At 38.8% G+C, this 26,169-nt stretch overlaps 1 protein-coding gene across 5 annotated transcripts in view; it reads right to left on the reverse strand.

The window, feature by feature from the left end:
- Positions 1-987: 987 nt before the first annotated feature.
- DROSHA (drosha ribonuclease III) overlaps positions 988-26,169 on the reverse strand; it is a 73,394-nt gene continuing 48,212 nt past the window's right edge. For 4 of the 5 annotated variants that reach the window (XM_040064872.2, XM_040064890.1, XM_040064881.2 and 1 more), the window contains 13 exons: positions 25,512-25,571; positions 23,421-23,520; positions 20,974-21,076; positions 17,919-17,989; positions 16,808-16,852; positions 13,900-14,057; positions 12,208-12,313; positions 8,492-8,633; positions 7,440-7,522; positions 7,222-7,325; positions 5,155-5,247; positions 4,326-4,372; positions 988-1,430 (listed from right to left, as the gene is read on the reverse strand). In XM_040064872.2, coding sequence (XP_039920806.1) covers positions 1,300-1,430; positions 4,326-4,372; positions 5,155-5,247; positions 7,222-7,325; positions 7,440-7,522; positions 8,492-8,633; positions 12,208-12,313; positions 13,900-14,057; positions 16,808-16,852; positions 17,919-17,989; positions 20,974-21,076; positions 23,421-23,520; positions 25,512-25,571 — 1,243 coding nt within the window. In that variant the 3' untranslated portion in view covers positions 988-1,299. The remainder of the gene's footprint in view (positions 1,431-4,325; positions 4,373-5,154; positions 5,248-7,221; positions 7,326-7,439; positions 7,523-8,491; positions 8,634-12,207; positions 12,314-13,899; positions 14,058-16,807; positions 16,853-17,918; positions 17,990-20,973; positions 21,077-23,420; positions 23,521-25,511; positions 25,572-26,169) is intronic. The other variant, XM_040064898.2, reaches the window with a different exon arrangement.

Here is a 26,169-nt window from a genome sequence, read left to right on the forward strand (position 1 = left end):
CAGAAAGTGCATTAATGACTGGCCAAAAAGCATCTTTTCTCTTTCAGGAGGAAAACACGCAGCTAAGGAAAATAAGAGTTCAATTTGTTTCGCTTATCAGAAAAGAAAGATAAAAACTAGTACACAATACCTACCAAGGGACTGTGTTAACCAAGAACCAGCTTAATGGAAATGAAGGGCTTGAAGCACCAAAATTAAAAGAACAAACAACGCTGGTAATCAGCAGAAAAAAATAACAACAGACACAGTGGATTTTCCATTTCTGGTGCTGTTCAGAGCTTTTATGGAAGAAACATCTGTCTGTCTAATACAAGCCACAGATACCAAAAAAATCAAGGAAACTGGATGACTTTAAAACTGCACATCATCTTTGAACCACACTCTGGGGACAAATTCTGCCCTTTTTTGACAAAAAATGTTCTCAGAGAACCTCTCTGGAACAGCACCCATATAGAGTTTCTAATACACCATTTCACAGTAATGGCCACACTGGTATCTTCTTGTCAAAGAAATCCACTAAAGCAGGCACCAGCCTGATAGAACAAGACGCTAAGAAAGAAACTAAACTTGTTAATGGAAACTACATGTACATTCTCTACAAAAAATGCCATACTCTCGCTTCATAATTACATTCTCCTTCGAGTCTTATAACAAAAAATAAAACTGTAATTTAAAACCAAAACTCCTCAATCTTCCACACACATCTGTGCCACATTTCAGATGCATCAATCACTGTTCAAAGGAAAACTGAGTATCTCCTTTTAATTACTGGACCATTTTCTGTAAAAAGGGCCTGAACTTTAAAGCTCTGGTTTAGCAGACTCAAGAAGCATAATTTAGCTGCAAAACTTAAGTTAGGTACATGCTTAAGTGCTCAGCTGAATCAGTTTCTCATAATACTTTCCTCCTCCACAGCAGAGTTCATGCAATAACTTTGCTAGTCACTGACAATACAGCACTTAGACATAGGAGACAATTGTTGAACAGCTTTTCCTATTAGCTTTTGAAATTAATACTTTATTACTTCATACAAGAAAATAAAAAATAATAAAAATAATCAACAATTTTTCATAAAAATTAAAGGGGCTTAAACCCAAAACTTATTAAAAAGCCAAACTCAAAACCAAACTAAAGAAATACTATATTTGCACACACTTTAAAAGGAAGAGATTACAGTTTTCTTTTTTATATCAACAGGCACTCTTCATTCATCATCTGCAAGAAACTAGGTTAGGTCTCCATAGGCCACAGTCAGAGTTATTAAGTAAGTAAATATGCCACTGCTTCTGTGCCCTCCTCTTATTTCCTTGCTTCTTCAGTCTCCTCTGACTCTCTCTCTTGATGCTCTCTTTCCCACCTCAATTCTTTCAACTCTTGTCTGTACTTCCGTTCAATGAACCGTTTCTGATGGGCCATCTGGGGAAAGTTATCTGACACAAAGAGAAATATTTTACATTAATAAACAAACTAGTAACAGAGAAAGCCTCAGCTCATTTTGGTTTAGACTTTGATGTCATTAGAGGTAGGGGAGAACAATGTTGTTCTCATTTTTACTCATTTATTTCTTACAATACAGAGTAAACCAGGACTGTGTTATAAGACATTGGTTTCTTTATGATTTCTTTACATCAGTTTCTCCTGCTACAAAGCACTGCCAAATCTAATACACTCACCAAAAAAAAAAAAAAAAGAAAATCCTGGTGTAGCAACATGGCCATGTATTACCTGCATTTTACATTCTGTTCCCTTAGCAACAGGTGGTCGATACTGAAAAATGAATGTGAAACTACTGTCAATGCTGTCAGGGTTTTTTGTCTTGTTTTCACTCCAAAAAGTATGAGCCACTGTTTTCAAGCATTGTACAGATGTTTCCATTATTTTTATTATTGTTTATACCATGCGGAATCAACTATATGCCCCCCACTATGGCAGGGATCCTGATGGGAAAGTAATCGTGTAGCAAGATGGAATGCAGTTAAATCTGTTCCTGAAAAAGTTAAAGCCTGGCTGTGTGCCAGAAGACAGCCTTAGTGTAGTCTAGGAGCATGGAGAAGTGAAGACTGCCTAAACCAGACTGGACAAGGCTGAGGTGATGGAGAAATAGCTGGGGAGATGGATGCCTCTGCTTTCAGGCATTTGTCCACTGGCTGATGTGCAGGTCCACATTAGAACCGAGACAGTAAGAACAGCTTATATAATGGAACAGCAGTGCTCTCACTTTACTTAGCGCACTGCTCACAGAATGTGATCTTTTCTGCATGACCAGGGTGCTGACATTCACATGTCTGTGCTGTGGAGACTGCACCCTCCAGCCAGTCAGAAAGCAAAGGGGTGATAGAGTATGTGACAGGCTGCAGTTGGTGATAAATCCTGCTGGGATCACACAGAGCTCTGGAATCAGCCCTGGCTACCTAACCAGTCTGAGATGAATGCAAAAGGTTACGACACTGACCTTTAAAGCCACAAACAAATTCGGTAGATGTCTCAGCAAAGGACTGCTCTCTCTCTCGCTGGCTATTGAGAGAGAATTGAGCTGAGGCTTCTCAGGGAAAAAATTACCTTGGCACCAAGCTTTTTCCTCCTTTTTCTGGGTCCCAGGCAGCACGGATTCTCAGCTAGAGAATATGGTGCAGAAGCCACATAAACTGCAGGAGTTTGTGGTAGAGCAGAATAACTTTGTACTGTTTTGTTTTATTGGCCAGTGAAATTTGTGCCCTTTATTATATATCTACTACAGGAGCAAAAGGTTTATTCATCAGTTATTTACAACTTGGGCATAGGAGAGTATATTTATTTAAACCAGAAAGCAATCGAAACAAAATTGGTTTTAAAAACACTGGTGCTTTGTTTAATGGAGTTCTGGGATATTTTGTTGCTCATGTGCCCCATAAAATGAAAATCAGATTTTCAGCACTGTGCCTATAACATGATTCTTTAAGAACTCAGCTCGGTAGCAAACTGTTCTAATATGTTTAGGATGGTAAGAAGGAAACTCATGTAATAAATTCATCATGGCTATCATATAAATAGGTACATGTAAACTACTTTCCCTTGAAGTTAACTACTCATGCATTAAAAAAAACCAACAAACCAAACCACTGCACAACCCTATACATAACAGAACAGGAGCCCTTAAGGGTTGTCTAACCTTTATCCCAAAAGAAAATTAAAACTTGACTGGCAAGGTACAGAGAAACTATCTTGAAAGTGGGCTCTGTTTTGATTTGAAGGGCAGCAGGAGCACAGACCTTTAGAGTTCTATGGTATTTAAACAAATATATATGTCAGAAGAGAGATGTGAAGTCCTCGGATTGATAGGCCATGAAACTCACAGCTCTCTTGAGTGGTGATACTGTCACAAGAAAATTCACTCAAAGAAAACTTCAGTAACATCTTGCAGATATTCAGCAGAGAAGTTACATTTTTCTACTTGTCAAATTTACTGGTGGTGAGAAGTATATGCTTAGCAGATGGATATAAAAACATATCTGAACTACACAGATTTATTGCCTTCTGAAATGTTTAAGCTCTTGAATTTCCACATGCAGAGATAACAAATTAAAAACCTTTGACATCTGAGGAACTGCATGTGTTTCCTTTGAATGAAATGCAAAAAATGGACTCCCCATGTTCTTCTCAATTGAGAATTTCTGCTGCATAAAATGCTTGTAATCTATTTGTTTACAGGTCACCCACACCTGGCACTTTAACCCAACTGACTAAAGTCAGTTCATATAAGAAGCCTGCCCACACTCATTGATATCTGAGACTACATTTCAATGAAGGACTGCTCCCATGCTGGCTATGCAGCACATAATTTAGAGATGCATACACAGATCCCTGGATCTGCAGCTCATATTAGCCCTTTTTCACAGATAAATATAAATTTAAATTGTTGAGGATCTACCTCCTAGATTTTAACCTAGTCTACTGATAAGCTGAGATCAAATTTTATTTTCTAAGGTTGCACTTTCCTCCTCCCCTGAATTAAAGGGTGAGACAACCCGAGCATCAGAGACTATACAGTCTTATCCTACTGCATGCATAAGCATGGAAAACCTCAGTGAGATTTTACTGCACAGGGTGCCCTTGAAGTTGCATCCTCTGTAGCTGATCAGCTCTCATTAAATACCTGTTGGGATCATATTAACTTCAACTGCTACAAAACTGTCTTGAAAGTACTAAGAGGAAAACCTGCTGCTTAGAAGCTGACAGCACTTAGCATAAGTGATCTGCTCAAAATTTATCCTCCACAAAATCTGCACCTTGCCTCACTAAAGAATGAGGAAATAAACTTTGAATTCTCTGTTGCTCAAATATCTTACATTTTTCAAGTGCGTCCATTGCAGCTCCCATTTCTGCTTGCTGAATACTGTGAAAACCAAAGAAAAACATGTTACGTGAGATCTAATTGTAGAGAATAAACTAAAGCTTCTGACAAAGTGAAGCACTAGCTACTCTTCTGTAACGAAGTTTTTAGGATAACCAGCAGCTAGTAATTCCCAGAGTGTATGATATGTCAGCCTTTCCATAAATATGTGAGCAATAGTACTACAGCTCCAGTAGAGTATTTCTCAAATTAGATCAATAACAATAACAAAATATTCCAGCCCATTCTTCACTAAAGCATAAGCTTTTACCTGAGAGAAAAAAAGGAACAAAATCACAAATGCATGAATGTTTAAAAAAGCAATGATATTTTTATAACCACCACCAGATTTGGTAGCATAAAATGAGGTTTTCGGGGTTCATGACTGAAATCTTTGAACCCTTAAAACTATTCCAAAATGCCTAGAAGTAGTAACCTCAGAAAAAAAAAAAGGCATGATAGTATGGCACTCTTAACTTGCCAGTGTAAGTTGCATAGTAATCCAGCAGCAAATACCAAGATAAAGACACTATTTCCTGGAACTGCTCTGCAGTTTCTAGTCTGAGAGCCACAAATATTTCACCAAAGGCAAGTTCACCAAAAAAAGCTTAAGATCCAAAATTATACCAACATAGAATCCTTCAGGAACTCCTGAAGTAGTGAAGTTTGAAGAAGACCCTACAGCTTTCCTTTTCTAAGGCAGAACACACAACAGTCTATCTCCACAGCTAGTCATTTTGAACACCACCACACTCTAACACCACGTGATCAATTTTTTACTATACCTTGGACCTTTACCACATCCTATCCTTTCCCCTTTGAAGTAAACAGCTACTGTGTATGTCCTGGCATGAGAAGGTCCCACTGTCTGCAAGGTCCTGAAAGAAGAAACGTTTTATTCAAGCAGGGATTATTAAAACACAGAACCTGTTTGTGGCACATAGCTCACCAAGCTTTCAGTCTGGTCAATACATATAGTGTAATTAATGCAAAATGTAGAGCAAGGGTTGAAGAATGTTTGTATAGATCACGTTAACCCAGAGATTACCGGAACAGTATTTATATCGATCACGTTTATTACTCCAGGCTCACTCAGGAGCACCACGTGAAAATTAAAACCTTATTTAACCTATAAGCAAAAAAGCAAACTGTAAAGTTTAGTGTTCAAACACTGTGAAAACACTTGTAAAAAAGTTAATAAATTATGCATAGCTGTGCAACTGCAAATAAACACACCCATAGACTAGAAGTTTAGTCTCAGAGTTCTGCAGGTAGCAAGATTTTAAAAGGACTTTGTATTAGACATGGTAGCTCTCTACACTGAATTATCACAGTACGAAGAAATTTCCCATCAGCTTTGAAAAGTTAGTTTGTCACAAAACAAACTTTCCATTTGACCTAAAGTCTAGGACATACATCAACAACATCTAAAAGGGAAAAGGTGCACATTCCCTAGATGCACAATGAATTGCTTCTTTTGCAGTTTCTTACTGTTGTCCCAAATCTCCCCCCACTTTCAGATCAAGTTCTGTCTGCTACCTTGCTTCTTTAGGAGCACAAATTTCACATCAATTTTTAAAGCATCTAACTAAGTACTCTATCTCTCCGTGCCCTGTGCCAAGAGCAAATAAAACCTACCCTAAATTTAAAAGCAATAGTACTAAACTGCAGTGAAACAGATAACCCCAAGAAAAGGAATTTAACAAGATAATAGGATGATAACAGCGTACTACGAGATCTGAGCTGTACTATAAAAATCAATTTATCATCACAGCAAAACAAAACAAACATTTGGTACTTGATACTAAGTGTTGTTTTTTTAAAAAAAACAGGAAATTTATTGAATTCATCCCCCTCATTCAGGACAAAGTCCTGAACGCTAACACAGAGACACGGAGTAGTCAGATCTACAGAGCACTGGCTGCAACGTTCAGGGCATGGCATTTCTGAAGTGCAGTGTGTGTTACTGTCACTGGACATTGCATTGGAAACCTTACTTCAGTACCTGTGACAAATGCACTTACACCTTCATTCTTCATATCTTTGTGATATAATAATTCCAACAACACACACCTGGAATTTTCATAGCCTTTATCTCCTTTTGGGGCTAACATTGCACCCTTTCCTACATTAACAGAAAGGATATGGACACAATATACGGCCCAAGGCTTATTATTTACTATCTTTTTGAAGCAGCTATTACACAATTCAGAACTGGAAGTGAAAAGGTAGATCTATCCCATCCAGCTTCAGGTATCTAACTGAGGTGTACAAGTTAAAAGGTTCACAGCCCTGAGTTCTTTGTCACTGGACACGGGAGCATTTGTGAGCTGAACTACACAGCAAAAATGTCCAGAACTTGTGCTGCCCTTCAGTGCCTGACTATGGATGAGAAACAGTGCCCATAATTGGGAGGTGTAACATAAGGCATTATTATGTCTGCGTGATAATATCAAGAAACTTCATCTGTTACCGAGAACAGAATGGAGATATCTTGACCTCATAAGCAAACAGCCATTTGTTTAACTCTTTTCATTTAATACTGCCATTCCTTACATTAAAAGAAAAACAAATATATTATGCCAATTAAATACTCCACTCCAAAATAAAAGCTGTATTTTCCCCTTACAACTGTAAAGGTAAAATGCTTAGTAACTCTTCCTTGTAACGGCTTAAAACACCTAAACCTTAGAAACCAGTATTTTCCATCTTCAGACAAAGAGAGACTAGAGGGCTTGGATAACAACAATAAAAACAAACTATGGGAAAAACGTAGGGTGAGTGATCACATCTTGCTCCATATACAAGGAAGAGTTATAATTAGCTGCTAAACATAAGTTGCCCTTTCTTACTTGTAAAGAGGAATGTCCGGCTCTTTTCCTTCTGTCCTGAGAGTCAAGCAGCACTGCTGAAGCTGAGATTTAGGGTCATTCCAATCTTGATTTAAAATAAACTCCTGTAGGATATCCACAAATATGCTTTTATGATTGAGAGATTGTAGTAAGAGTTTCAAATGCCACAATGTGCTAAAACACAGTAGCAGGAAAAGCAGGAAACTGACTGATCTTACCTTTAGCCGTGGAAAAAAGCAAACATTCATGAAAGTGTGAACGTATTCCAAATCTTTGTCGATGTACAGGGCAGCAATAAAGGCTGGAGGGGAAAAAAGGTACTGTCACTCATTCAAGGAGAGCATTATTGGCTTGCACTTTCAGAAACAAGTATCTCTGAGTACTTTAAAACCATATTCAATTACGTTTCAGAGCAGTGATCTGATGAGGGTATTATCCTGCGTACTCAGGAAAAAAAAAAAATCAAGTTGACCAAGAGATTAAGTGATTTACCCAAATCCGCCCAGTCATTTAAAGTGCTAGAAACAACACTCAGCTCCTAATCTCACATTTTAACCAGGAGACCATGAATACATACAAGTAAATCCCTACTGGGTACCATAAAATAATTTAGATATAAATCACTGTTTGTGTGCTATTTCCATTTGTTTACAGGATTTTGCAAAAGCCATGTGGTCTGAATGGCTTGCAAAATACATCAAAATATAGAAGACAGGGATTAACTTTCTGTGCAGAATATTTATCACTCTTTCCATTTCATGGGAAAGAAGGTAGCACAAACTTCCAAAAATCAACGAAAGAATAATTTCATTTCCATGTAGCCTTCTCTCTTGTGGAGTGGCCATTTTAAAACCTCCTCTAATGCAGACAAATGAACCACAGAAATATTCACCTACTGAAGGAACTATTTTGTCTTACAATGGTGTCAAGAACATACTAATTAAACACTGAAACTGCTGTTAAATAGCTCAACTCAGAGTATAAACTTTAACTTTGAAGACATGCTTTTGACTCGGTCATCCCGACCCCGCAATTTCTAAGCCTTCAATTTTCTGTCTGCAATTATGCCTCCTTCATGCTCTTATACGGACTTAAAAAATGTAGGCTAGTCTTCAAAAATCTGGCTTTCAGAGGTATAGGCATACTGCTTTTGGAAACCTGAACATGTATTTTTAATACCGATTTAGGGGATCTCTAATGGCTTTCTTAAACAAGCCCCAAGGAAAAGGAAGTCATTAAGTACTAAGTTATTATAACCAAATTAACTCACATTCCAAGAGATCAGCCAAAGTCTTAGTTCGAAGAGTTACAGGTCTTTTTGTCTTGTCATTAGTGATGGCAAACTCTTGCATGCCCAGCTCTTCTGCCACCTTGGCCTGTGTCCTGTTGTTCACCAGAGAACTTCTCAACAGCTGCAAAAGAAAGAAGTTCTATTCCATAGTAACGATTACCAATAACAAACTACAAAACCTTAGGAGAGCTGGGGAGAAAAAGTTACTTTTATCTTTGAGGTTTCTCACTTCTCTCGGTTTAGTGACATTTTGATTCAGGACATCTCAAGTAATTTATGTAGAGACAAACTGTCAACTCTTTCTACTGGTGATTTTTCTTTCTGTCTCAATTCTTCTCACCAATCTTTACTTATTCTATGGACACATTACTTCTATATATATGTCATGCATATAAAATGCTTGCTTGTGAGCTTCCTTGCAATTATGTACCATCTCTTCATGAGTCCTGTACTTTCTCAGCTAATCTGTAGTTTCCTAGTTTAAGTAATACACATTTTTCCTACATAAAGTGTAAGTAAACAATATTCTGGAGTCCATGGAACAGTCCCCAGTGTCCACCAAATAATAAATGAATAAATAGGTGGTGACTGAATACAAATACACATTAAAGCAAGATAGTTCAGTGTTTCAGAATGAGCAGATGAGGAAGCTGCTCCAGTCCTTTGGCCAGAGAAAAAAAAAATACACAGATGGACTGCCTGTATGTACTATTTGCTCTGCTAGAAGGTAGCACAGTTGAGCCAATGCATCCCAGGCACAGATCTGCCCTAACATGTTCCATATATGACAATGTCAAGGATGCGTCACGAAAATACTTAATCTTGCCTTCAGATAGATTACTTAAACACAGAACTCTAACAAAGACATAGAGCTTCCACAGAGCTTAAAGGAGTGTTTTGGAATTTTAGGGAGAATTTCCGAGCCTTTGGCAAGGTCAGTGTTTTTCCAGCTTGTTTGCTTTTTTGCTTTAAATGGAACAGCATTAAAGAAGTTAGAGCTACTGTAGGAGGTAGGGGTGAGAAGTAAAGAATGTCTCTCTTTTCCACAGTTTATGTGCAATCTAGAGTTGAAACGCTGCACACACATTTTTTCCTCTCTTTGTCTTCCATATCACATTTGCTCAGCTTATTAGATACAAGTTATATGCTACCTGGCTCCAGCATGTCAACTGAGCTTATGAAAAATCAAGATTTATTTGCTGCACTTGATACTTCATCTCTCAGAACACATAAATAAAGAACAGTATGTTCATAATTTGTTTGCCAATGATGTATGAAGCAGATACTCACAACCTGATCTTCGTAAACTAGGTGAAGCGCAGATAGCATTATTACCTACCTCCCTAACCTTTGTTTAAACTCATTTACTACTTGTTCCTTTTCAAAATTCTTTCCTTTTATGTCCTTAAGATAAATAAGGTATACCTTCCTCAACAATATCTTAAGTACCCCAAGTATGATATCCCAATCTGTAACCTATGAGACAGAAGTGCAGTGTCCCATGACAAAAATCTCTTTCTTGTAATGGGAGAGGAAAGATTTATTTTGTTGTGTTTGTAGACTACTTATTTTGACCAGACCCATAATCATGATTAGTAGTATCATAAAAGAAAGAGCAACATATACACTACCCAGTGAAGTAGAGATAGAAAAAAAAAAAAACCAGTTATCCTCTCAGCACTCTGATTATCAACTTGCTCTGTATTTGAATTCACCTCCTCTACAAGTGTGATCAGGCAAAAAACTCAATTCCTTTTACTGATTCAGAGAAGACACAGTCCCCTGTGCCTTTCCAGAAGCTCTTTTAGAGTTAATCTCTACACTGGTAACACACAGCCTGCATCACTGCAGAGGCTGTGACACATGAGATGCTCAGCTGGAGCTTGACTCTAATTAGAAAGCAGTTTTTTTCCTAATTCTTCCATCTTCGCCCAACATAGTACCACCCATGATTGTACCAGAAGAATGTATCCCTAATCCAGTACTGGAGAAGTACTTGTATCATCCAACATCCAAGAAAATGTCAACTTCTTTTCTGGTACATTATTTGGCTGTCTGCAAGTATGTAGATGAGATTATGTTCTCCTTTCTTGTTCTTAAATATAGTTAATTTACAGACATCTCCCCCACGAGGAATCACACCACACTGGGAAGCCACTGCATTTCCAGTCAAGTGGAATCCTTGACCAAAACTGCCCTTAACACACCAGACACCATTTAGATGATGTTCTGCTATTACTTCAAATTTAAGTATGTTCCCAGATGACAGGGAAGAGCTTAGTGTTTGCTGTTTCTCTTCAGATTCCACATTATCAGTCTCCTTTTTCATGCCTCACTTCATTTGTCAACAACTCTAAAAACATTTGAAGATGATTTTCTTTTTCTCTACATGCACATCTCTAGAGTTCAAATTTTATTTTAGGCCATTGCTGCTTCTTCATATCTTTATGTGTTCTCAGCATCCACTCCACTCTAACTTCGCAGTTTAGTCTAAAAACTGAAGTGTGCAACTTGTGCTTTCCAACTCACTAATCATTACATTAAGCAACAAAAAGACATTGTTCTGAACATTTACACCCATTAACAGCAACATTTCATATCCTCCTGGCCAAATAGTTCTTGCAAGAGTTATAAAACTACAGATGCCTACATTCTTAAAAGTTATGTAGAAAGCAAAAAACCCCACCAGGCTTTATAACCTGTCTCCTGAATGGTGCAGAAGAATCCATAAAAATGTAACTGAAACTTAGGAAATGGTGAAGAAAACCTCAAGTTACTTTTAGTCACAGCAATGTATTTTTTTTCTCTTGTAAACAGCTTTAGCCCAAAGGATTCAAGAACTATATTCTTGATAACACACTGCCTGCTAGAGATTTAGCATTGTCATCCCTTTATTGATCTGAGGAAACCACTCTAAAATTAGGCTATTTCCTAACTTTAACTAGAAAACTTGACTCACATTCCTGACACATGTATTGCTTTGCTGTTCAAGTAAATTAGAAAATTTAGTAAGCCTAAGAAAATTTGTTATTTGCTAACAAACCCAAAACTCTCCAGCTGCAGGGTTAAATGAATCCATCAGGAGAAAACTACTCATACTATCAAGCTGTGCTTAAAGTACTGAAAATTGTTGAAAGATCCCCAAACTTAGTTGTTCCAAGTCCAGATAAGAGAGACTAAAAGGCTATAGCAATCAACAGATAACTATAGTAAAATTAAATTCAAAAGCTACCCCAGGAGCTCCAGATTGAAGAAAAGAGGAAAACCAGACCAAAATAAATTGTAAAAATGTTTTATCAGTATGTATCACCCAGATAAACATGCCTGTATGCATGTTCAACAGATGAGAAGTCAGGAATAAATAAAAGTCACGTGATACATCTATTTAAATAAATGGTTTAAGACACCCATCTTTAAACATGAACTAGTCTTAGCCCTCAATTTCATTGCTGACATATTTAAAATTTTTGATCTGTTTCACAGACTGAACAGAAATTATTGCAGCAGGCTCATAAATCACCATTTTCTATTCATTGAAGTGCTCATGATTTAAAATTAACAAAGTCTTATTAAGAGCAGTGCTGCTGAGGCTTCTTTTATTAATCAAACTCAGAACAATTCACTAGCTGTTCCGATAATTTCAGTCTCCATCCCACTCTTGCACTTATGGAGAAGATGATTGATGGCAGCCTCACCGTTAAGTGCCCTTCATGATGATCGGGGAAATGTATGAATAAATACTCAGTGGCTACCAACTGCATTATGGAGTCACCCAGGAATTCCATCCTCTGGTTGTGGCCTCTGAAAAATGAGACATCAGTGCAGCAAAATCAATAAGCACTCAGTGAGGAATAAACCAAAACCAGCATGCACACACAAATGAAAATGAAGAGTGATCTGAAAGTGAGACTTGCTCATTCCCAGACACATTTAGAACAATTTTTCAGTGTTAATCAGGTGAGATGAAAACACAGCTCATTACTGTAGTAACACCAATTTACAGGCAAAAAGGGAATCGGGATAGCTACAAATAAATGCAATCATTAGATTACAGAACACAGACTAAATGAAGAAGAGCAGTTGACATCAAATCTGTAATGGGATAAGATCTCTACCTCAAACTTATTTTAAGGAAATGAACTAATGAATGCAGTGACTTCAGAGAAGAATGTCTGTAAATTCACAAGAAAGAAAAGGATCAGGGTTTAATCTCATACAAGGTGCTGGGAAGGGCACACTGATACGAAGTTTAACAAGGTCAAGTGCCAGATTCTCTATTTGGGACAACCCCAGTTGTGTGTACAGAGTGTGGAATGAGAGGCTGGAGAGCAGCACTGTGGAAATGGACCTGGGGGTCCTGGTGGATAGCAAGTTGAACAGGAGCCAGCAGTGCCCTGGCAGCCAGGAGGGCCAAGCGTGTCCTGGGGTGCATCAGGCACAGCACGGCCAGCTGGGCAAGGGAGGGGATTGTCCTGCTCTGCTCTGCTCTGCTCTGCACTGGGGCAGCCTCACCTCCAGTGCTGGGGGCAGCTCTGGGTGCTACAGTATAAAGACAACATTAAGCTGCTTGAGAGTGTCCAATGGCAAGTGTGATGGTGAAAGGTCTAGAGGGGAAGCCATATGAGGAGCAGCTGAGGTCACTTTGTCTGTTCAGCCCAGAGGGCACTGAGGGAAGACCTCATTGCAGAGGGGAATGGAGCAGCAGGTACCGATCTCTTCAGTTTCCTGACCAGAGACAGAGCTCAAGGAAACAGCATGAAGCTGAGTCAGGAGAGGTTTAGGCTGGCTTTCAGGAAGAGGTTTTTCACCCAGAGGGTGGTTTAACACTGGAAAGGCTCCCCAGGGAAGTGGTCCCAGCACCAAGCCTGTGTGAGTGCAGGAAGTGTGTGGACAACACTCTCAGGCATATGGTGTGATTCCTGTCCTGTGCAGGGCCAGGAGCTGGACTTGATGATCTTGATGAGTCCCTTCCAAGTCAGCATACTCTATAATACTGTTTACTTGAAAACAGGGCCTGGCAGCTTTGCAAAGCAACAGAACACAAGGGCTGTGCTTGGACCAAAGAGTGTAATTTCACTTCTTTTCTCTGCCCAAATTTACCTCCAGGTATGTTTTGCTGCAGTCTCAGGAGTGATGTACAAATATCAGTCACGCAAAAAGCTCAAAATAAACACCAGGATAGATCTCTAACACCTTCTACAGTCTTTCCCAAGGTATTTGCTACTGACTACTGTCAGAGATGGCATACTGAGCCAGGCGGGCTTGTGAACATAGCTGCTCCATTCCAGGAAATTAACCTAACATAGTTTGTTTACAAACCAGGCAATCTGGAATACTCTAACAGAGGGGCCAACTGAGCTAAATGAGGACTCTTGCTATGTACTCACAGAGTCAGATGGTTAAAGCCTACTGTCCTCAGAGTGAATGCACGTGCCAGAAGCCGAACATGAGTAAAGATGACTCCAATTGCCTCCTCAAACTCCGTAAGCTTTTGAAGAACTGGAGAGGTCTCAATGAGTTGCCTGTCAGTATTGGACTCCTGCAGCTGCAAGAAAAATGAAGTGTAAGTCATGACCAACTCAGACTGCTGCAGAAATTTTCAGAGAAAAGCAAGCCTTCTCTAAAGGGGAAGGGCAAAGAATACAGCAAACAAGTTCCGTGGACAGCTGAACTGAAAAACCAAGTTTCCTCTGCCTTTTCATCTTGGATACTTACCACTCAAAGAAGAGATGAGCTCCAATGTATGCTTTTTTGACAGCTGAGGCATTTAAACACATCACTTGCATGTCTCTTCATGTGGATGCATTGGAACACAATACAAACTTCCACAAAACATGTACAATTGTGCATTTCTGCATTTTCTAACATTATCACACTGTTTGTAACTGAGCAATGGATTCAGAAATTATTAGAATCGGGCTGGCAGACTGACAGAATGTCAAGAACGAGACAAAACCCAAATCAATTTCTCCTGCTTCCCTTAAGTATCAAAAATCAAGAATAAATACGTTGAATAAGAAATTCAAGAGGGCACACTAACACAAGAAAATTAAAGTTATTGCTTTGGGTCAATATCTTTTCTTATCAGTTTCTTGTCTGATGTCCTTGATGTGATGACACTGTTAAATGTCTTTGTGGAGCTGAGAAATGGCTTAAGCATTTCCTCCACCCATTCTGAGCATTTTTTTGGTACAGTAATGCCTTAAAAGTGGAATTATCCAGAAGAGGATGCCTAAAAGAGAAGTAAGAATAACCCAGCTTTTCAAACTGGCCTTGAGATAATTTTTGGTTCATTGTCTGCCCCTTTTCTATTAATTGATTACATTCAATTTGTCTTTTTCGGAACATTCAGTTTACACTTTCATAGAGCTACATACCCTCGCACCTGAAATCCCACACTTAGGTGATAATTGTCATTTTGGAGTTCAGTTGCATGTGGAGCTGAGACTGCTTTTTGCTTCCTCATGCACAGCCCTGTCTATTTACCTACACATATTTTCTTCTGCTTTTTTAAACTCCACAATGAGTCACCCTTGCATTCTCACAACCAGAGTGCAATTCTTCACTCTGCTCTTGTCCCTGCTACCTGAAATAATTTGGTACTGTCAACAATCTGCCACCTCACTGCTCATCCTCTTCCCTAGGCTGTCAATGAGAACAGTCTGTACTTTAGCAAAGATCCCAAGGGAAATCTGCCAGTGATCACCATTCCTTGCAAGATGTGGTCATTTCCCTCCTGTTCTCCATTTCTTATGTTTCAGCCATTCCTTTAAATCTGCTAGGGAACTGGCATTTTTCACTGGAGTTGCTTTTTTAAAATTGCTTCTTGGAAAAATATAAAAATTTTAAAAGCCTTTCCTGACTGTCTTTCCAACAGCCTCTCAGGAAACCCAGCAGACAGTATCATCTGCATTATCACATGCTGTTTTGTCTCCTAAAACTTCCCATACATCTGTGAGGCAGGAGTTGTCTACATGTTGGCTCTTTTTAAAGAGTCCATATATATCCAGATGACCACTAATTATTTTTAGAACCATTTCTACAGACTTGGCTACTGCCAAATATACAGAACTAAAGATCTGTAACTGTTATCTCACCCAGAGCTTTTTTTTTTTTTTTTTTTTTTTAACTGACTGGGATCTTATCTGGCATATTGTTACAGTGATTTTTAACATTTTTTAAATTTTTTTTTTTTCAGGCTAGCTGTGCCCAAAGGCCAGCCTGAGCTGCCTGTGTTTCACCTACTGGAAAAACCTCCTAGGATGGTTTTGGCATGTGCAAGAAAACTATTTTCATTGCACAAGTCAAGGTAGTAGCAAAAAATTTTAAGTTTCCTACACTGACTGCTGCAAATTTCTAAGCAGAGTGCAATCTTCTTTGTGAAAGCAGGGTTGAAAAGATTAAAATAAAGAGAAAAGAAAGAAATTCAGAGTAGGAACAATCTTCTTTGGAGCTGTGTGTGCCATCACACAGGACAGCCAGTGCTGAATCTCAAAATGCTATCTTCCTATTAAGAGTACTTTGTATAATATCCCTCAGAGGGATGTGGTTGTAAAAATTCTTGCACTGATGTGTCGCTGGAGACTTTGGCTGTGCACTCACTGCTGTTCTTGCAGCACCCTTGCACGCTCCTGCTTGCACTGAAGACAAGGAGCTACAGTACAGAGAGGCTCTGACACCTGTTCTATGTCTGCCCAAGAATTCAGTAAGGGAGAATGGGCTGGGACATCAACCTCCCAACTTCCAGCCTCATAAACTCATAGCTTGTGAATTTGTATCCTTTGATACATGGAGAATAAGTTACCCTTCAGACACCTTTATAATTTTAGTGTTTAAGAGGTATTAAACTTACTGGAATCACTGGAACAGCCATACTATCATTGCACGGGCACACACACACAAAATCAAAATAGAATCAAAACTTTTATGGCATTCCATTAATGTGCCTTCCTACTGTTAAGGTTTCGGTCCTAATTTCAGATTAAGAAAATATGTTCATAGATTGTCAAAATGAGAAGCTCTCATTAGATCTATTGTATAGGCAAATGTTATATAACAAACATGAGCCAAGGAAAGGTGAATGATTGATTCTCAGAGAGGCAGAAACTCACTACTTACTTAAAAAACCCAACCAAACAAACCATAAGCCAAACACAAAGGAAATCATATATATATATTCCTTTGGCTCTTCTTTAGCACAATTTCTGAGATGTCATCACAATGGAAACCTATGGAAAAGCATCCCTGAAAATAAAACAGAACTGTGAAATTTATTACAGAAAGGCATATACTTACTTGGAGTGGGTGTAGTGGATAATTAAGCCATACATCCCGCAGGTCCTGCAAACATTGAGAGATGCCTTTAATGCTCAAGGGAGTAATTTAACAAATTCCACAGTACTAAATAAAATGTCATTACTTGAAATACTGAACTATTTCAGATGCTGACTCTGCTTATTGCAAATTCAATAGTGCTGGCAAACTAATTTTTAAAATCGTGTATTTGCTGTTCAAACTGCCTGTAGTTCTCCCAATTAGCTTGTGTCAAAGAGGTGGAAAAATCCTTGAACCACATAAAAAGTGGTTAAAAGAAGAAAAAGATTTGTTCAAGCCTCAGGACTAACTTTATTTGCAAGTATTCCTCAGTAGCAAGTTTGACTTCTCCAAAGGCAAGGACTGAAAAAGAAAAAAAACCCCACTTATTTTCTTCTATTTCATAAAGGCTTCCTTCACTACAGCCACTGAGCAACAAATAAACACTGAGTTACAACAGGCTTCCAAATACTTTTATTTCTAATAAGCTTTGTCATTTCACAGACATAGAGGAAGGAAAATAATATACAATTCATCCTCTCACCACTCCCACGTGTGCTGTCCCACTGGTGGCTACTTCATCTTTATACAGCACATGTTCTAGCTAACAGTCATCTAAGATATACCCTGATCTATTCTTGCACACTGTAATTGTGCAATTGGGTAAATGCTGAATTAAACACCCCTTTTTTTTTTTATTTTCAAAATACACATGTTTAAAGCTTTTAGGGTAGGATGATTTAACTGGTGAAACAGAATAGTTGCTCGATGTGCATAATTCCCTCAGAGCCTGACGCCTGGATCCGCAGCACCCATTTCTGTTTTCAGAGCAGCATTTTCAGTGGAAGCCGTCAGGTTTCCCACACCACTCCACCCTTCCCTACCAAAGCCAAGCAACCTAAAGCACACCTGAGAAAACATAATTTTTTTTTTTTTTGCCTGGATCAGTAGAGCTTGTTGTCCTAATTCAATTTCCAGCAACGACAGAAAACAGTATTTCTGTTCATTTGTGATCCTTAAGTAAAACAGTGAACAGGGAATCACATCAAGTTATTTTTGAACTGGAAATCAAACCATGTAAGCACATAAATACCTTTTCATTGAAGAGCAAACGCCCAAATAATTGTTTTGCTTCTTCTAGGCTTCCCTCTAGATAAACAGCTCCTACATGAGAGGACCAATATGTCAAAGGTCAATAATGCAACTAGTACTTAGAAAATTACTAAGCATGATAAAGTCAAAGATCTCGGACTTCTTCATCTCCAACACATTCATTTTTAAAAGCATGTTTTCTATAGCAACATCTATTTTTTGGAGAAATTTAAAGCACATTAAATACCAGCATAAATCAACAGTCATAAAATGCAAAGAAAAACCTGAAATAATTATATCAGTGAAAGGAAATGATACATCCAAAGAGCAAAGTTTAACCTAGACGCAATATATTTCCAAAAGTACTTTCCAGGAAACAGCTAACTATACAATTATGCTGGTTTCAGCAGGGACAGAGTTAATTTCCTTCACAGTGACTAGTACAGGGGTATGTTTTCCATTTTTGCTGAACACAGGGTTGATAATACAAGAGATGTTTTTGTTATTGCTGAGTAGGGCTCACACAAAGCCAAAGCCTTCTCTGCTTCTGGTACTGCCACACTGGAGATGAGACTAAGAACTGCTTGGGAGGTTGGGAGGAGACACAGCCAGGACAGGTGATCCAAACTGACCAAAGGAATATTCCAGACTGTGTGACATCATGTTCAGTATATAAACTACAAAGAAGGAGGAAAGGGGTATGCTTGGAGTGATGGTGTTTGTCTTCCCAAGTCACTGTTATATGTGACAGGGCCCTGCCTGCCCAGGGGAAGCAGTGACATGATTTCTTGTTTGGTTTTGCTTGTGTGCAGAGCTTTTGCTTTCCTTATGAAACTGTCTTTATCTCAACCCATGACTTTTCCAGCTTTTACCCTTCTGATTCTCTCCTCAATCCCACTGGTGGAGGAGTGAGTGAGTGGCTGTGTGGGGCTTGGCCACTGCCTGGGGATGAACCACAACAACAATGTTTGCAGACAGGGAAACCCATGAAATGCACTTCGATAACTAGCAAATAATTGCCATTTATTCTATACTTCCAACAAGATTACACTCTGCATATAAATGATGTGTCAGGACTACTGCAAAGCTCAAGGTCTTCCCGAGCTTTCTTCCTTATTGGTATCACAGTAATTTATTGTCTGAACTGGAAACAGGATCTCTGCATGTCTCTCATGTTCTGCAGACTATGTGGGGTTTTTTTTGGGTTGTGTTTTTTTTTTTTTTTAACTTCACACACAGCCCTCACTAGCCCTCTCCACATGTCCATCAGTAACAAGCTCTTCAAAACTTGTCGTAACATATTATATTTTTGGGTGTACCCTATATACTCTGTATCTGCACAGGCTCTTCTTAAATTTAGTATCAACATTTTGTCCTTTAATTCACTTTACAGCAGAGCTTCTGAAAATCTCACACTAGTTATTGTAATCATAAAAACAAATGGAATACACAGCTACACCAAGATCACAGAGAAAGGAGTGCACGCTCCCACACAGAGGAAGAACATGATTTGCCTCGCCTTTCCCTTCCCCTTTCCCCTTTGATTCCTCACTAGGTCAACTACTTTGGACTCCTTGTTTTGGGGTTTATAAGACTAATTTTGCAGAGGAATATTATGACGGCACAAAATTTTAAACAATTGCCAGGCAGCCTGTTCATACTTCTGTTTTTCATTTTCATCACAGGGACTTTGTGATGAAGCACCAGACTTTATGAAAGAGCCTCAAGTAGGAGTTCCAGACCCTACATATACTTTTATAGTCCCTTAACAAGCTCACAGATTTTAGCTACGGCACTGACAAAATCTTACTGCTCAATTAACTTTCTGAACAGCTTTGTATTGGAGGTTAAACAGCAAGCCTGCTCTCTCAGCAAATCTCAATGCTTGCCAAATAGTTTTCATCGCTACATTCTAGACAAGCTGAAGCCTATGAACAAAGACACAGATACATATCTAGTGTTCCTCTTCCGTTTGTTTTTTATTTTTAAATTAAAGATCAAAGTGTTCATGGAAAGCAAAACAGAGTTAAAAAGAAAACTCTTATTTCTTGATAAGAGGAAATGCAATCTGGCCCCAGGCAGAATGCACAGAACTGTTGACATCTAAGCAAACTGTGATCTATTTTTCAAAGCAGTACAAAATGCTTTAGGAGCTCGTGTAGTACATAAAGACCTGCATCAGGGCTAAACCATTCCCACAGCTAGTAACTTGTACAGTACATCTCGATGAATATGGAGTCAAACCAGTGAGGTTAACTTGCTTTGTGTACTCAAGTAAAGGTTCATAAAAATATGCTATTTAAAATAGAGCTTGTGGAGATGTAACCAATGAGATTTCCACCCTCCTGCTTGGTAAACTGTGGCCACACCCTGATATCCTCTGCCATACAAACCTATGGACCAGTGCAGCCAGTCACTAATCAGCATTTTAGCACCCAGTAGCAAATTTGACACAACTCTCCTTCACCTTCAGCCAGAGAGTAGCTTTATTACACCAGTCATGGCATATTGCCATGCTTTTTACCTATAAGAAAAATGCAAAGACTAAAAGATATTACTTTGCAAATTCACAGAAGGCTAGCAGGGCACAGACAAAGTAGTCTGGTGACTCAGTTGGGAATTACCTGATGCATTCAAGAAGCAATCTGCACTCTAAAATTCAGGGCTGAGGCTGTAGGTCTATTCACTATTGGAAGCAGAGAACCCGCTTATCTTCTACCAGGCCATGGTGACTGAACTGCTCCCCTCGGACAGGGGGCAGATGACAAGCAATGTTGGCACAGGAGAGGTGGAGTTCTGTAGTGATATGAAACAGCTGCACCTTCAGTGTGTGGGAGCCAGGATTTGGAAGTTGATATTTACACGGTTGTATTACACACTCATTGTGTTTATACACATGGCATATGTACAGGAGAGGGGAAGGGACAGAGATGAAGTAAGAAGCCTACTTCTCCTAGCACTACTCAACAGGCCCACATCTCCTTCATCACAGTCAACACTGCACACAGACACATGTAAAACATGACTGTGTGCACACACAAATGCGAACTTGTTACCTATTAGGGCTTCAAAGCAGTTGGCCATGGCATGGCGGAGATCTGACTCCCTGCAAAGGTCTGGACCATGAGCATAGAGCATGAATCGTTCTAGTTCCAACTTCTGCAAGATATGGAGAAAGAGTTAAAACCATGGCTTTAGAGATACAAGAGTACCAGTTTAGTAACTAAAGTTCAATTACACTGTCAGCACGCAGCTACTAGTTTTGAAGGAACTATGACGCTTTTCTCCATAGTTTCAGTTTAGACACAAGCTAAAATTAAAAAATTTCCCTTGTTTATCAGAGGTAAACAACTGGAGTGTGATGCCACAATAAAACTAGAATTATCAAACCAAAAGAAGCTAAAGCAGAACAGTGAGGAATAGGAACTCTGGTAGCCACAATTCATTGAACATCTGGCTTTTTCCTCTAAGACCATCCACAGGTGGTAGCCTCTGGGCACTGCAAGAGAAGGCTCATATTTTAATCTGCAGTGCCACCTAGCTTCTTTCTTCCTTTCAAAAGTGCATTGTTAACACTCATCTGTTGCCTGAACTAAAGCTCTGCTTGCCAGTCAAAATCTCAGGTAGTAAGCCAGATATTTTCTATAATATATGATAATTCTGCTATAGAAATGCAGGCAGGAGCTCCTAGATTTTCTTTACGTATTTGTCTTTTTGACACAAAACCATTACTGGGATTTTTAAAGAAGAGATTTGTGCATCTCGCAAAGTTTGTATGACAACGGGCTCTTCCCAGTTGGGTTTAAGCTTCTACTGATTAATTTCTTGTTAACTTTGAACTTCATCCTCACAGAGTATATTTAAGAAGTAAAGCTGGAGATTAGGTTGTTTGAGGTGCATGGTTTAGGCATGTTTCAATTGCCAATAAGTTTTCCATTTTCAATGAATGACAGCCTGTTCACTGCTCCAGAACACTGTGAATTACCACTTACAGTGCTCCACCACACTTTATAACGCAGAGTGAGCACTTGCTAGAGTCAACATAAGAGTAGAATATTAATTGTTTTATATAAAATTTAAACTTTTTATATTCATCATTTCATCCTTAATTATGAACAGCATTCCACAAGTTCAAGAGACATTGTGAAGCTGAGAATTATATTAAGTGAACTGAATGCAACATGACATTGCAGGGGATTGAAACCAGGAACATCACGTAAGAAACATGAGAGGAACAAAAGGTAAGCTGGAAAATTGGGAATATACTGTATCTAGTTTTTAAAATATTGCAATAAAAGCTTTCAAAAATTGTCCTTGTACAATGGTAAAGGTTGTGAACAGACTTGAAGAATATATGAGCTTTCCTGACGCAGGTTATAGTATATAAAATATACAAAAATATATAAAATAGTATATAGTATATAAAATATACAAAATAGTATCATGAATTCAAATGTCAGGCTGTATTTGTAAATACTGTATTTGTAAACAAAGCCCTGATATGAAACATTTCAATCAAGTCATGCTTAGCTAAATTAATAAAGAACGATGTGAAATAAAATTATTGTGTTCACTGCCTACCCTATGCCTCTCCTGAGAGCTGACCAAAAAGATGTTGTGTTAGAAATCCTGCAGTTTTTGCCAAAATCCCAAGACTGGATATGCTTGTTTAGGGCACTGTGTGATTATAGAGAGGAAAGATTAAAAGAGCAGCTTGAAAACTATCAGCAGTACGCAGTGGACAGTAGTATGTGCACATGTGCAGCATAATCAACTACATCAGTAAGCCTCAGACTGTTCCTTAAGGAAAAAAGCTAACAAAATCAAGAATGAATAAGGGATCTATCTATTTATGAAGAGACTGAATCAACTTTCTGTACCACAATACCATGCACCAGTACCATATATAGAAATATAAGAACCTCCATTGTTCACAGAACTAAATTAAACAAAATTCTAAAGCATCTTAATTTTTTCTAGGAGATAACACAAGTCTTCTTCAAAACCCTGTTTAATGTACTTCTGACAGTCTACAGTGGGCCTGAAAATGGCTGTATAGGTTACAGAGCAGATGAAATTTCCGCCCCCCCCCATTTTTTCTAGCTCCTGTTGCCAGGTTCTCCCTACATATTCTATCAGAAAGTCCTCTTAAAAAAAACATGTTTATAAGTTTGATTCTTTTTTTTTTTCACTGAAGTTCTACTGTCAGCTTCATTACTTGTGTAAATTAAAGGCAAGCATAAGCATGCCTTCAACAAAGGCTAAAATCTTATCTTTATGCCTGCAAAAATCACTTTTCCCAAAAGCATGCTTTGGAGAAAACACAAAGTTCCTCCTTTATCTTTAAAATCCACTGTCAAACTGAAATCTGTATCCCAAATCTTGTACACAAAACACAGCAAAGAAAGTGATGTTCAAAGCAGGCAGCTCCCTCAAGAAGCGGTCCAGACACTCATAGTATTCTAGCCACGGATGTGAAACACAGAGACACAGAGAGCTGTACCTTAGCCAGCATGGCCAGGTGCTGGTTCTGCACAATGGCAGTGCGGTACGTAGCTAATCCTCCCTCCTCCAGAGTGGGAAACAGGTAGTATAAGTGGACACTGGCAAAACAAAAAGCACACCAGATGCTGTCAACATATGCTTAAAGAGGCACCACATAAACCTGTAGAAAACTGTGCCCTTCCCTCCGACCCTAGTGTGTAATACAGGTCCCTTCCCACAGTGGAACTCCGCTTGAAGTAAGGTAAAGACACGAACACTCAAACAATGCCCAATCCTATCTGACAGGAGAGCGCTGGCAGCAGAGGAGGAAGAGCGCTCTTTCTCTGCTGGGCAGCACGTAATGTCTAAATCCCTGCCCCAGCCGGCAGTTCCCTCATCTCAGCTTCTGACCATCAGCAGCAGCAGAGGGCTCAGCACAGCTGACACCTAGAGGATGCTGAGGAACAGAGCGCAAGGGAAGCCTCAGCCTTGAGAAACGCCGCGCCGTGGGCACGCAGCGCTTTCGGGAGATGCCGCTGCCAAGAGGGTATCTATCGGTTTATACACAACTCTTCAAGTACCTTAACGGGTGCCAATGAAAACAAAGAACAGAACACGACAGCCTGGACTTATCAAATGTGTGAAGTCATTATACCACAAACAACAACAACAACAACAACAACAACAAAGGAGGTAAAAATCACAGGTTTTTAACAACCTTTAACGTTGTCATCATGCTAGCAAAGTACTTCATAAAACAGAAACAAAACAAAACAAGTAATTCACTGATCCCATCAAGATCTGAGTAATGAATAAATTATTTTGGATACTTTCATCTGTGACTATCTAACCCATGTTGAAAAAAGTTAACACACAGAGGGTTTTCAACATTCCACAATTAAGGCAACGCATGTCACTAATTATTAAAATGTTTTATTAAGCCAGTACACAGGGAGAAAAATGCAGATGGATGCAAGATTATTTAAGCATAAAAACTGCTATAAAACTTAGAGGCAATCTAATCAAGAATCATAATTCACAACAGCAGACACCTGAAGTTAAGAGAGGCAGAAAAAAAATCAGACTTAAATAGGTGCTTACATACTCTATTGAACAGAAATGGAGCTCATTTTTTTTTCTGAATCGAGACAAAAGTTAGGTCACAAAGTGAACTGATGGTTGATGAACAATGACAATGAAAAATGCAAGACATTTTAATCAGCAAGTCTCCCATCTTACCAGCCTGCACTGTTGTATGAGAGAAAAGGCCATGAGATTTAAGGGCAGTGGAGACCTTTATAGGCTAATAGTTTTTAATATCATGTAGCTAATGGCTAGTAGAGAACAGTGATATAAAGGCAGTTCATGTAACAAACTGGTTTAAAGAGCAAATTAGCAGTAAACAAGACCACACTTCTGTTAAAAACAGTTGAACAAAGCAGGTGAAAATAGATCATAATCCTTAGATCATAATCCTTATATTGTGCAACCTGTTTGCCTCTACTAAGGTAAGGTAGAGCAGTGGAGATAACTAATAATATGCCTGTATTGTTCACTCATTTCAAAATACTCAGGCCAGAACTGGAGCAATTTTTGATGAACCATGGGTTTTTTCTTTACTTTTGAATAAATTGCATTTGTGTCTAAGTATTTAAACTGTTATGGAAGCTACAGCCCTTATCACTGGAAATACAAGAACTGCAACACATTCAACATTACCCATAAATGCTTCTCCCTTGCAACTAGACAAAAAGAACCCATGGAAACAAAATACATGCTAGGAAAATATCTTTCCTTTAAAAAAAAGGATATGAAGTTGTTCAAGGGTATGAAGGGTTCAACTTGTCTGTAGCTGAATAATCTCTAACCCAAATCAATTAAAAATTGCACTCCACGAAACAGAAACTCTAGCTTTTTATTTTGTATTCTTTCTTGTTTTATCATGACCACTGAAAGAATTATCAAGAGAGTTGTCTGCAGGTATGCAGGTCTAACTATCAGGCAGGACTGCAAACATACACAGTGAAAGTAGACACTGAAAAGTTCAATAAACACAATGCTGTAATAATAACATACAAAGGTGAGAACTGCTGAAGAATTCCCCATTTACCTTGTTAAGAACTCCACCACAGCATCTCCCAGAAATTCTAAACGTTCATTGTGGTTAATCCTGAAAAAGGCATTTTAAAGTTCACCATAACCTAAGCAATATATGCTGGTTATTTACACGACACAATTAAAACAGAAAAAAATCAGAGTTGATTGCTAATCAGTCATGATAGCCATTTCTGCAGCCTCCCCCACCCTCTCTGGATTACAATCATTTCCAAACAGATTAACAACTACGCGAATTGTGAAGTTCAGGACTGACACCACCACCTCCGAAATTTTGGTATATTCTGTTCTGAGCTATTGTCAGAGCTTAAAAAATGGGGAAAGGAAACAGGACTGCTCCCTGACACCAAAGTCAGGTTTCTCTGTCCATCAGAGGGCACCAGGTGACTGAAATAGCCTGTTCCGAGCCTTGTGCATGATACTGGGGAGCTCCACCTAATTAACATCAACAACTGCAGGGCAGGATGACCCTGCAGCAGATCACTGGTATGGCAGAGAGTAAGAACTTGGATTTTTCATAGCACCCTTAAATGACTTATTTTTGTAACTTCCTTTGAGCTCAAAAGAAAAACTGGCTGTAACAGGAGATGAATCCAAAGATGTCATTAAGTTATTAGAATATTTTATTTCCTCTGTTTTCTTTCATCACTGCT

Source organism: Hirundo rustica, chromosome 1 (genome assembly GCF_015227805.2).
Source record: "Hirundo rustica isolate bHirRus1 chromosome 1, bHirRus1.pri.v3, whole genome shotgun sequence".
Taxonomy (NCBI): Eukaryota; Metazoa; Chordata; class Aves; order Passeriformes; family Hirundinidae; genus Hirundo; species Hirundo rustica.